The following is a 14,141-nucleotide window of genomic DNA, read 5'->3' on the forward strand; positions in this document are numbered from 1 at the left end:
AAATGGCTAATCAAATTTGTCATTGACCAGTTTCGATTGAGGATTAAATAGCCTAAGATTTCCTAAGATTTGTGCTGCGTGGCTAAACAGTGTGATTTTATTTATGTATATAATTAAATTTTACGTAATGTTTATTAGTTAGTCTCTTAAATTAAGAACATTGAAACCTTTTGACACTAACCGAAAGCAGAAATAATTGGCTATAGCCTAATGAAAGTGATAATATCGGGTACTAGCATTCCTTATTAGGAGAGGTTGCAAACTTCGCGACATCTACAATTTCTAATAACTTATCATCGGTGATAATCCAAGAACATGTGTTTCGAGACTGCTTCATTCAGTAGGTCTATCAAATAATCTGTTTTATGTGCACAGGAATTTACTCTAGGGGATGAAGGAGGTGGATTTCATTAAAACGTTAAAAACGGGCGATTAACGTGATTGTAATTTCATTTTCTTCCAATAAGCTTCTTGCACCACGTACCTGCTGTTACAAAAGTTACGTCTCACAAGCTTTTTCCATCGGGAAACTTAAAAACAAGACGATTCTTGGTATCTTTCTCCATCGTGTCCTTGTAATTATTATGTTTTATTGATGAGAGAGAGTAAAAGATGGTTCTATTAATATAAATAGACAAAACAACCAAATAGACCGAAGCAAAGCTTGTTTTGGCTTACAACCCCAGTACACATACAAATAAATATAATACAAAAAAAGGAAAATTAAAAAAGAAAAGAAAAAAAGGAACAGAAAAGAAACGAAAAAAAATATATTCAACTACCCTACATTTCGATCGATATGGGATTACATTTTAAAAAACTCAAAAAAGAAAAAACAAAAAGAAACTAAAACAGAACCAACATCTTGGCTCCACTTGAGGTCCAGTCAACTATCTGAACCGTAAATATTAAGACAAAATAGCATTAATTCCTGCCGGAATTCACTAAAATTTTCCATATTTCTCAAAGTTGTAAGTAAAAAATTCCATGCATGGGGTCCTAGATGCCGAATAGATAATTGAGATCTACGGGTAATAGATAGCGAAGGATGAATTATATTGGACTGTCTCGTAAGATGTGTATGAGTATCACTTCCTAATTCGAACTTGCTTTAAAACATATTGGTAAACAATTTTGAAAATATTTATATAGAAACAGACTTCGATAAAAAGTAATAAGCCCTGCTAAAGGCAAGATTTTACAATCTATATGCCTCTTTTTCACCTAGTCTTTAAATCCAATACCGCTTAAAACTAGAAGCGTTTTATTCTGCAAAACTAGAATATAATGGAGATGAGAAGGAAATGTATTACCCCAAACAGTTCAGCAATATAGCAGATAAGGATGAATTAAGGAATAATATAGTGTTCTCGTGGGAAAATATACTTCAACTTTCTTAAAATGCCAACATTCCTAGCGAGTATAAGACTAATATAATCTGTATGTTCTCTAAAACTAAGGCATTCATCAGTTAAAACTCTTAGATATTTTCTACAATTTGTTCTTAAAATACTCATATCACCAAAATTTAGTCTATCTATCCAAGCGTAATAATTTGAGCTCCTATGATACAATAAAAAGCAAAATTTACTATACTTCAAATTTAACTTATTAAGCTTCATCCACTTTTCAAAAAACTCCAGACAAGAACTAATACGACTTAACAGTTTAATTCCTGTTTGTGCAGCAACAGTTAAATAAGTGTCATTCGCAAAGCTGGGACAATTACTTCTCCCCTGTCACATCCAAATTCAAGATCATACCAAATCATACTAAAAGCTCTGTATAAATCATTTATAAAAACTAGAAATAACTGGGGATTAAGAACAGATCCTCGAGGTACTCCAAATTTAACATTACTGACTGAAAAAATATTATCCCTTAGTTGTACGTATTGAATTCTTTCTTTTAAAAACGAGGACAGTAATTCAAAAAATGGCCCTCTAAAACTGCAATTTTCTAATTTGGCAATGCGTATAAAATGATCAATGCTGTCAAAAGCTTTTACAATATCAAGAAAAACAGAAGTGACTTTCATACCATTATCCAAGGCATCACTCATAAAAGTTGTCAAAATAAACAGCATGCTCAGTGGATAAACCACTGAGCTCTCCTCAGTGACAGCTCTCAAAAATGACTTACTCTCCAAAAATTCAACCATTCTTTTAACTATTAAATTCTCAAACAATCTCGATACTACTGGTATTAAAGAAATAGGCCTATGATTTCCTAGTGCATTATTATCCCGCCTTAATATAGAAGAATAGCTTTTGTAATTTTAAAACAACTTGGAAACACTCCAGTCCTAAAACATTCATTGAATAAATACACTAAATGACCGGAAATAACAGGGTAAATATACTTTAAAGTTTTAACTGTTACAAAATCAGAGCCTGAAGCTTCATTTTGATGTTTTTCAATGTTTCAGAAAACTCATAAGCATTGATTTGCTTCAAGTATGGTGAAACATAACTTGCATTCAATAAATATTTTTTTAACTACCTTCATGCTCAGAAATAATTATACTTTGAACCAAATCCTTCCCCACATTTGCAAAGTGACGGCACATTCTATCAGTAATTGTATTATCATAATGCATACTTTCCAGAAATATACCATCATAATTAGGACTTACGATGGATTTTATAATTTGCCATGTTTTTCTAGGGTTACCTTCACAAGATTTAAATTAACTATGATAGTAATCAGCTTTGGCTTTACGAAGTAGTGTATTTAACTGTTACTATAAATCTTATATTCTGTCTTATCACTTTCACTATTTCAGCCGCACACATTTTCAACAAATACCCTCTTCTTATAATAGCCTTTAAAAGAGCTCGTGTAATCCATGGTTTCTTTGAAGTTTCTCTACGACTAGTTACACTTTTACGAGTACTGCAATCAACCAATAAACTATTTATAATTGAATACCAATTTTGAAACTTAGCATTGATATCTAGTTCGTTACTATTTAGAAATTCAAAATTACATTTTTCTAACATTCTTTTATAAAGAATTGGCATATTATTATCAATAATCACTTTTTTATATCTATTATGTGAATTTGTGTTATGCCTAGTACCGCTACTAAAAATTTTTTTTTACCACTTCTTAATATCCCAAAATGGTCAGATACTTCATTTAATATCACACTTGCATTATGGAAACTGACATTAGCAAAAATATTATCAATCAACGATGCTGAATTCATAGTGAACCTTGCTGGGACTGTAGTCGTAGGCTTCAACCCATTACTCAACATAATATTTAAACACTGGCTAACCGTTGGGTTAATAAACAAATTCATTAGATCAAGATTGAAATCACCGCACACAAATATAGTAAGTTCTACTCCTAGTAATGTCCAACTACTCTTGTTCTCCATTTAGGACCAAGCTCCACCTAGGCATTTCTAGAGTCCAAAATTGTTGCTTAAATTTTATTACCAAATATCTACATGTATTCACCTGAAGGAAGTTTAAAAGACCATTAACTTGGTATCTTTTTTCGAGTTGTCTTCTGGGTGTATTTTATACGAATTGAAAATTTGTGTTTGTGTGAAACACCTTTCATATAACGCATGACGTCGTTGCTATACTATCATGTATCTGTTTTGCTCTTTAAATTTAGGTGTATATGACCTCATTTACATGAAAAAGGTCTGTTTTTTAATTTATAGCTCTAGAGTATTGTCAGTAAATAATTTCTGAGTACACACTGGCCAATCATGACAAGAACAAAAAATCGCAAAGAAAAAGTTATGCAAATATTTCGACTGAGACCTCTGCTGTACTGTCCTCATTGCAAAATAATAATGATAATAAAAAAAAAATCCAGATAAAACATCAATTTATGCATTGAAAGTAAAATAAAGACCCATGCGAAGTAACGATGAAAAGGCAAGTGTCCTCGTTTCTCTCTTCTTTGCAATTTTGTGTGTAGTATTGTCATTTGAAGGGTGTACGTCCTGCCCGTGACCCACCAAAATATTTCTATGCCCCACCGGTGGGGTATGCCATGGGGGTCATTGGGTTAAGTTAGAAGGGAGATGGGCTATATGTGGCATTTGTATATTTAAAGTGGGTACCTGACTATATAAGGAGGAATCTATTGATGAAGGAATGTTTAAAAATTGGCTTACATTACTCGTTTGTGTGGCTATTGATTCTAGCGTATGATATGACAAAGTTTGTGGTGGAAGTAGCAGGAATGTTCTCTTGTATGATTTAATCTGAAGATGAAACAGAGATGTGCTCTATCTTCATGATTATTTCAATTTTTGTGAATGATTCGCCAGAATATCTAAAGACGAATAGAGCACCTTTGTTAGCTATACACATATATAAATCGCGTGTATTTAATTTTTGCAGATGATATAGTGTTAGTGGCAGATTCCATGATAAACTATAGTATCTGATTTGAGTTTCAAATTAATAGTAAAGAGTTCGTTTAGTAATCAAATACAGACAAGTTCGGCAAAAGAGAAACAAGCCTCTTACGCCTTCACTACAAACCAGTTATCCAAGATTAATAAAGTAGAGATGCATAAACAAATGTTTTTTACTAAAATAGTTCAGACTATGCAGTATGCGCGGGAAATTTGGAGACATGAAGATGCTGTCAAGCTGGAAAGTGCTCAAATACAGAGTTTAAAAAGGTTTGCTGGGTTAGCATATCTATTAATAATTTGTTAATTCAGAGGAACTTGTGGCTGAATTATTTGGTAAGCATAGAAATGGTTGCTATGAGGTTACCATAGATGTCAAGGTTCTGTAATGCGAAAGCAGCATATTTAGATGTCCTGCCTGAGAATAAGAATGGTTCGGTTCTTTTTGAAAGAGTAGTGTGTCAGCATTTATTGAAATACAGCCATATGATTCCGATCACTTTCTGATATATTTGGACTTTTATACCATTTTACTTTGATCGATCCTAGGTTCAACCCAAAAGACCTAGGATTTAGCAATCTTCTGGATTTTAGACTTTTCTTTTTATGGAAATTTTATGCTTTGATATTTATTCGCTCCTCAATTGTTTGCCTGCCTCTTTCTTGGATCGCTCACTCGCTTCCTTCCTCTGCCATTGTTATTTAGACAATGTTCTGTAATAATGGTTACTTATTTAACACACTCTTTTATTTTTATTTTGTTTATAGTATTTTCCGCTTGGTTAACTTTTGTCGTTAGATGTCTCTTTGGTCTTTGTTTGTTTTATTATTATCACGGGGGCAATATTTCAATGTCCTAAAAGGAGATTTGGGTTCACTGTTTTAAATTAATCACATCCAGATATGCTAGAAATAAATAATTTTGGATTCTTAGAACTATTCAATTTTTTTTAAGGGAGAAGGCTTGAAGCCTAGTTGGAAAAGCAGGGGCGTTGCTAAAGAGGTCTTGTGAGGGGTATTCTCTTCTGCAGAGCTTGGCTTCATGTTCACTCTAACCTTTAAAGACTGAATAAAATAAAATTATTTTATACACCAGAAATTGCAGCGACAGGAAGAAAGCTATGTAATTGATGCAAACTGAAATACAGTGAAAGTACCTACAGAAATTTCCTCCCAGGAGGAAGAGTGCATAAACCAGTTATAAAAAGATGGGGTTAGGTTTGAAAAAGTTTGCTTCTGCTAGAAAATCATCGTTTTTCCTAAGTGTTACATTTTGCTTTTTGCATATTTTTGGCCTCTAGGGCCTGTTCCCCCCCCCCCATCTGAATGAAGATTGTGAAAAATATCTTTAAGAACTTTTTGAGAATACCAGTAAATGTGGATGTTCTTGCCTATAAGCGTAGTAAAAAAAAAAGCTTTGACCTCCCTTTAAAACTCTAGACTCTGCGGACTTATGATATGACATGATCTATGTTAGTATTTTTTACTGGTTACCTAATTTTCGCTAGATTTGTGGCATGACTTGTGCATCATGCGTTCATTCAATTGAATCAAATGTAATGAAAGTAAAGGGAGTTCTATCAGCTAGTGTGTCCCTTGGTACGCAAAAGGGCAAATTCACATTTAAGCCGAGTGTTACAGGACCTAGAGATATAATTGAACATATACAAGTAAGTTTCAGTCAATAGTTTACTCACAGAGATTTGAATGAAAAACAAGTATTTAATCGAGATTACGTCATTATTTTCATTTACGCTGTAAAATATGGTTCCTATAGCGCAAAACATCTTTTGGAGTTTTGGATGATAATTTTGGTTTCCATATCGTTTTACTAGAGATATTCTCCGAAAATATGCCGAAATTTCGTTGATGCTGAGGAAAAAAGAACGCGTTTAAATTCCTCGTCTTTTTTTTTAAAAAAGACTAAATTTGATGAAAATTATATATTTAAAATCAGCATGAAAAACTGATTCTTTTGATGTATATAGTAGCATCAAAATTCCGTTTTTTAGAGTTTCGTTTACTATTGAGCCGGGTCGCTCCTTACTACAGTTCGTTACCACGAACTGTTTGATATTGTCTTGTATAATACCCTACAGAGTACAGAAGTTATTCCCCTGACTATTTTACCGTGCATCAAAATGTGTGTATTTCTAGCGGTCAACCTAGAGCTTCTATAACCTTTTGACACAGGAACGTTGTTGTAGTGAGACTGACACTGGTGCAAAACTGCCAAAATGATGTGAGGAATATCAGGGACGTCTTATAACTGATTAAGAATTAATAAAACTGCAATTGCCTGGTTTCATTTTTGGCTTTTTCTATTTTTGGCTTTTTTGGCTTTGTTTTATTTTAAATTTAGTGTGTATGCGCTTCCCCTTGAATTTAGTTCTGTATGCGCGTCTTGTGGCTAGTAGCTCGCGAGCACTGGGGGCACGGTCTCAATGACGAGACGCCATTGAGACTTACTTTTTCTTTATCGTAGTTGTAGTGGTAGGTGCAACCTATTAAAGAACGATCCACGGCCCGTAATCAATTAGTAACCAAAAATCAATTCTCATATGATCTGCCACTCAGAAACTACGTATACGAAGCCCTTTTCTTATCATCCAAACTTTTAGCTATTTACGCTACCAACCCTTGCAATTTTTTGGTCTAAAGCTTTACTTTTTTGTTTCATTTTTTTATAAACAGCAAATAGAACAATAGGAATTTTTTTTATAAGAAAGTGGATTTGAGCTTTAAGTGAATATTTTGGCCCTATAACCAAGGTTCGTCTTCAGCAAAACAAATGAAAAAACACTATGAAAGAACTCACTTTAAAATTCAATATTTAAAACTAAAATCTTTTCAAAGCTGTCCTAGCATCATTACTTCAAGGAAGTCCAACCAGGACTCAAGAAGAAGTGGAACTTCTCTGAAGTAATGATGCCAAGACTGTTCTGAAAAGATTTTGAAAAGTTGCATTCCACTGTCTTATAAAAAAAATTCCCTATTGCTCTGCTTGTTGTTCCCGATGGAATGGGAGTGTGGTCTTTGTCGCTATTTACACTCAATTTTTTTTTTTACCGATTTTCATTTTTTTTTTGCATTCAGACATTACTTCTCCACCTAAAAGCAAAAAACATCAAACATCACCTTTAATTTTGTTAGGCTCGGCTCATTTTTATTCTATCTTGGTGTTAATTAGTCGATAATTCTCCTGTATATACGGCCTTTGTTCTGTGGATGGATGACCCAGTTTCACGCCCCAGTTTCACGCCCCTTTTCGATGATTCTTTACTATTTTCATATAGGCTACGCTTAGGCTATATTTCTTTCTTGTCCGGAATGCTGGCCAGCGGAAAGCTGGTCTTAATGACCAGCTTTCTAACTCGCTTTCAGTATTTTGTTTTGCTGCCTGGCTGTATTTCTTCAGTGTTTGGAAAAATGTGTTCCTACCATGCTTACAGGGTTGATTAAAAAAAATCCCATAAGAACCGTTTAATTTGAAAAATATAGGTATATTAGATGATTTTGAAATCCAATTTTAATGACCAACTTGCTTTCTAACTCGCTTTCAATATTTTGCTTTGCTGCTTGGCTATATTTCTTCAATGTTTGGAAGAATGTGTTCCTACCATGCAGAAATCCTCCTGCATACAAAAATCATTTATAATCATATAAATTATAAAAAAAATCCCATAATAACCGTTTAGCTTGAAAAATATAGTTATATTAAGACATTTTGAAATCCAATTCTAATAACCAGTTAGCTTGACTTGCTTTCTATATTTGGTTTTGCTTGTCTAATAGGTCGCCCGTTGTCTAAAATTTGTTCCTGTTGTACCTTCTTCTGTCGTAGAAAGAGAAATACAATAGGAAACCTAAAGCTTGCAAAATATGCATAAATAAAGAGATGTTTTAAATTGGAATGGATTGAACTACATATTTCATGCAATTCTTCTACATATTTCTTTATCGTTTGTTTTGGTTTATTTCTTCGCTTTACAGGTTTCCTTTTCATATTCAGTTTTTAGCTTTCACGTTGTTTGTTGCTTCTACGCCGATTTTAAAACATAAAAAAGAGGAGCTAAAATTGATTTGTATTTATTGAAGGTCGTCTGACTAAAATTGCTTTTGGTTTCCTTTAAATTTTATTGTAATAAAATGGTTTTACAATCTTCTTCACATAGAAATAAAACCGTTTTGGATTAAATTGCGCCAAGAAGGTGGCATTTTTAAGAATATGACATTGTGAAATCTTTTACAGAAAATAAGATATTAAATATAAGTCAGGAATTGTTTGTCAGTATTGTCTAAAAATGCCATTTTTAATTTTCAATATCAGTGATTTTGGAGATCAAAGCGAGCGGAGGAAGGCTAGACGTCGAACTTTCTGTTTCCATGAATAAGATATATTTTTCTCATACAAATTGGAACTTCGGGTTTCAATTGCAACCTTTGAGCCTTTTTAACCTCGTTTGTTCATATAAAAGATAGTTATTACTATTAAAATACAGTTTAGCTTCTTATATTGTGATTATTATTTCAGAATCTTGGTTTTGATGCTAGTCTTCTCACTGCCTCAGATAGATCGATCAACTACTTGGATCACAAAGAAGAAATAAATAAATGGCGGACAGCTTTTTTCATATCCACGGCTTTTGGTGTTCCAGCGATGATCATCATGATGTACTTTATGTTTATCATGGGTTCTCCGGGATTTCACCATGAGGATTATTGTTGTATTCTTCCGGGGCTTAGTTTTGAAAATCTGGCTCTTTTTTGTTTAGCTACTCCTGTTCAGGTAAGAAATTGTTGTACTTTTAACTTGAAGCGAAGAGTTTTCAAATATAGTGGGTCAATATGTGAAGACTTTTTAATGCCCACCCTGGGATTGGGATAATTGGGATAGATAGTATCCGAACTTCGGCAAATTTGGTGTACGGAATGAAATTGATAACAATAACATAATGCTGCAGTTTTGTAGGTTAAGTAATCTAGTTATCACCGATACAGTATTTTGTACAAAAATGGCTTCTAAGTAATGTATCATTTCGCATCAGGATTTTAAGACGGTTAACTTTATTGATTATTTTATTTTGAATGGAAGGCTGGCAGGATCACATGGGGCACTTGTGTCTATAGGACTACCGTTATTGATGTTAAAAGTGAAGATCATCATCTCATCTAGTTGTATATGTTGTATATAGATTATATAGTTGTATATTATATAGTTGTATATAGTTATATATAGTTATATATAGCTATATATAGTTATATATGTATATAGTTATATATATATAGATTATATAGTTGTATATAGTTGCATATAGATTAATATGTACAAGTGCTTTACAGTATAAACACGCAATCAACAAACACATTAAGAAGGTACAAATATACAAATGAATACAAACAACTTTTTATGTGTTTTTGAAGTTTTTTTGGAGAAAAGAAAAATTTAAAACAGCTTGACCAACCACTATTGTTTTTCGTTCGTTTATATTAGTTACGACCCATTTAAAAAAAGGTGAAAAATTACTCATTGAGGTTTTCATTATAATAATATTATGTATTTGAATTAAAAAAATTATGACGATTAGATTTAATATACCACTTCCCTTGCCCGGTATGGGATTTGAACCTGCATTCCCCCAATTGGTTGGCACAGCTTCTTCCACTATACCGGCACAAGGGTAATTGATACCATTATTTTGAGGGGTGATGGTTATAGAAAGAATCATAATTTTCCCTATGTCAAAATGTAGTTCATACAAAGTAGGGGTAGGTTTGCCTAGGAAAACCTTGACAGGTTAAGAAAGATTTAAGCAGGCAGGCCTTATGGATATTATGCAGACTTTATTCCGCTTGTAAATTAAAAATTAAACAAGAATGGTAAGGAGCAAATGGTCAATAGTAATATTTGTACCAGCTGGAAGACCGTAACACCGGTTTTGTCGATTTGTCTGAGCTCTAATCTGATAGTATGGTCAGTGGTCACTAAACTCTTTTAATTTGCCGAGACTTCATTTTAATAGTGGGTCTGAACTCTCCATGGTAGATGGGGACCACAAGGGGGCACAAGGATATGACAAAGCGTTCTGTTAAAAGATCTCTTTAGCTCGCAATGACTCGAGGATACTTGTTCTATTCGTCACTGAACGTGGCTTTAGTCACGACTAAGATAGCTGTTCATCATAAATATTGCTTTTTTTTTCTTGTGAATAATGCTTATTCTGAACTGTAAAAGTTCTCAGGAGAAAAAAGAAATTATTCTTTGCAATTTTTTTGATGCGTACAAATATTCTTCATGTCCCAACTCATTGAGTTGAAATCTATTTATTTCTAACACAGTTAATTTAAATACTGTTAAACTTAGAAAGTAAAATCTGGTGCATTCAGTCACACTGAATTTGATCATTTTCGAAAAGAATAGGAAAGTTTACTTTTGGTTGTGAAAGGATGAATTATCCTATCCTTTAATACAAGTATTATCTTTATGGCAGGACGCATAGATGTTTGTTGTGAGCCATTGGAGCCTTTCCGAAATCTCTTGCCAACGAATAATGCTTCACACTTCGGAGTGCCTGAAAAGACTCATAGATCTGAATTAAATTGAAGATGAAACTTTGTATAATTAATATAAAAATTTTATGTATATCTAAGTTCAGTAATGTCAGGGATATAGATTGTGATCCTCTCAGATAGGCATTGTTTGGTATCTAGAAGTAAAAAATCAGTAAATGCAGTTTGAAAGCATTTAGATGCTGCAGTTATGTTTAATAGAAAAGAATGTGGAAGAAAATTATAATTCATCCAAAATTGGTAAGGTATGAGCCCTATGAGGGCATAGTTCCCACGTAACTGTAACATTTAGTCACCAAGGTTACTTTTCACTTAGGTTGTTGTTTTTGAGGTATGGTTTTTTTTATTTCGTTTTCTCTTACCTACGTGTATTTTCTTGTATTTGCACTGACGACGGTTGAGTGGAGATCTCAGCTTAATTATTTGCCCTTTTCCTTGTTCTCACCGGCTGTGCATTTTCTTTTTGCGTTTTCTCTTATTTCGCTGTTTGTTGCCGTTGTTGTCTCTTATTTCGTTATCTTTTCTATTCTCTTATTATCAAGCTTTTGCTAGTGTGGTCTTAGAACTTATTGACGACGGAATAATAATGATAATAATAATAACAATAATACGAATAGTAATAATACAATGCACTGATTACATTGAAAACAATGCACTGAATTGCTAGTTTTTGAGATGTTTATAGTGTTTTTAAACTCGTTTTTTTTTAAACCAAGTTTTTAAACTTGGTTAGCTTGTTTTTTTTTTTGCTTTTATATTTTATACATTTTAAATATGTCCTAAAATATCAGTTTTTTAATCACTCTTTACTGCTTTTAATTTTCCATCTTAAAAAGGAAGCAAATAACATTCGTTAGTTGGTTTCTCTTTTATTTTTAATTAAGTTTATCAAAAGAAAAGAAGAGTATCTTTGTCTCTAAAATGTAATCCCAGAATTTTCTTTTTTCCTTTTCAATGCCCTTTTTTCTTTGTTGAGATTTTTTTTTTTTTTTTTTTTTTTAACTGACCAGAAACTAGAGATTTCTGCAAGTTTTGTAAAATATTATTTGTGATTTGTCGTACTCATTAATAATATTAAATGAAAGACAAAACCTGAAAATGTTAACGAAAACGTATTGGACTTGTAAAACCTTCTTGTAAGCTGGCTGATATTTTCGAAAAGAGGATTTTGTTATTATTTTTCGCCACGTGTACTGCAACTGTAACTCTTACGGTTTAGCTTTGATATCTGATAAGGAGTCAAATTTACCTTCTACAGTTGTGTTTCATGTCGTGTACTGAAGACGCATTGAGCGATTAAAAAAAAACTTTGGAAGCTGGAGCTTACATGCAAAGAAAATGCTATTTTGCTATTTCTCTCTTTCATCTTCTACCACAGCTTATTTTTCAGCTAGGCTCTGACAGGAGTTGATCTTCATTAGCCGAATTTCATGTCAGCCAATGTTTTTTTTTTTGTTTCAAGTAAATTAAGCTAGTTTCAGAAAGGAGTCGATCTTCTGTAGCCGGATCTCATGTCAGCCAATGAGGTTTTTTCTTTTTTTTTCAAATAAATTAAGCTAGGTTCTAACAGGAGTCGATCTTTGATTGCCGGATCTCATTTCAATCAATGATTTTTTCTTTTTTAAAGTAAATTAAGCTAGGTTCTAACCGAAGTAGATCTTTGGCAGCCGGATCTCATATCATAGATGATAGTCCTGAGTCAAATAATTATCCAATTAAATTCTAAACCGTAAATAAAGACACTATTCAAGAATTAGACAGGAGTCAGATTATTATTAAATACTAGCTGTTGGTGTGGCGCTTCGCGCCACACCAACACCTTGCTGGTGTTGGCGCTTCATGCCCCCCAAGCCCCCCCCCGCGCGTAAGTCTTTACGTGCCGTATTAGTTACGCGCCATTGTAGTTTTGTCCTGTGTCCCACCTGTGAATATATATATACATATATATATATATATATATATATATATATATATATATATATATATATATATATATATATATATATATATATATATATATATATATATATATATATATATATATATATATATATATATATATATCATGAAAAGAGAAATCACCAATACTACAGCACAAATACAAAAAAAAAAAAAGATTTAAGATTTGGGGTATCCGTCCATAAATACGCTCCGCCCTCCCGATTGACACCACTCTTTTGATAGCTCGGGGGGGGGATCGGTTTGAAAATTAATGTAAAGAATACTAAGTTGCTTGCATTAGGAATAAATGAGGATGAGAGATGATGTCAGGTAACAAGTCAATCGGTCTAGTGGACAGTTTTACTTAGCTGGATATTAGTTAAGATGGTGGACGCAATGAAGATATTAAATGTAGAATAGATGCAGGGTGGAGGGAATGGCTGCTGGGTGCTTTTTCGCCGTTAAAAAACGTTTGGAAGAATAAGAAGATAAGTGTTTCACATAAGATTAGAATATTGAAGCCGTGTTAATGACAAAGGTCAAGAATTGTGGCTCTGAGGCCTGGACACATCGAAAATTTGAGAAAGGTTTGTTTAAGGGTAATCTTTGGCTCTTTTTAGACTGACCGTATATCGAACAATAAGCTTATGGAAAATCTGATTCGATTCGTTTGTAATAGGAAATGACAGAAAGGTCATGATGACTGGGACATGCTTTGTTGATAAGGTTAATGGATTGCCAATGATAGTTGCTTTTGCGATCCATCTAAGTTTGCCTGGATAGCCGGTCATCTTCGAATAGGAGGGGGGAGAGGTCATAACAAAGGATTTTTAAAAAGTTCAAACTTCACGGTAGAGAGAAAAGTATGAAGCTTTGAAGAAATTGGGGTGGTGAACAAGCGTGCGCTGCTGTGTTGGCCTCAGGTGCCTTGGTTGTCTTGGTGGCACAATTAGTGGTTAGTATTAGCAATACTTTTGAATACCCGACACACAAGGTGTTATAGCTAGTAGCATTTACGAACCCAGAGAGATAGAACGAGATGTTAAAGGATTTATAATGTTAGGGAAATAAAGAGAGAATGAGGGGAGAATACTATTAAATTATTCGTTATTTAAAGGTAATGTTTTAGGAGAAGTTCACAAAGGGAAGACCTATGAACATCTTTTCGAAAAAACTTTCTCTACACCAAGCATAGAAAATGCTTTGCCTAAATTCTGTCATGTGAAATTTCGAACTGCTTTGA

At 33.3% G+C, this 14,141-nt stretch overlaps 1 protein-coding gene across 1 annotated transcript in view; it reads left to right on the forward strand.

Annotated features, from left to right (window-relative positions):
• The window catches only part of LOC136038675 (copper-transporting ATPase 2-like), a 71,174-nt gene that overhangs the window by 22,969 nt on the left and 34,064 nt on the right, over positions 1-14,141 (forward strand). Inside the window, 2 exon segments of the mRNA XM_065721949.1 lie at positions 5,896-6,057; positions 8,922-9,176. Coding sequence (XP_065578021.1) covers positions 5,896-6,057; positions 8,922-9,176 — 417 coding nt within the window.

The sequence above is a fragment of the Artemia franciscana genome, chromosome 18 (genome assembly GCF_032884065.1).
Source record: "Artemia franciscana chromosome 18, ASM3288406v1, whole genome shotgun sequence".
Lineage (NCBI taxonomy): Eukaryota > Metazoa > Arthropoda > Branchiopoda > Anostraca > Artemiidae > Artemia > Artemia franciscana.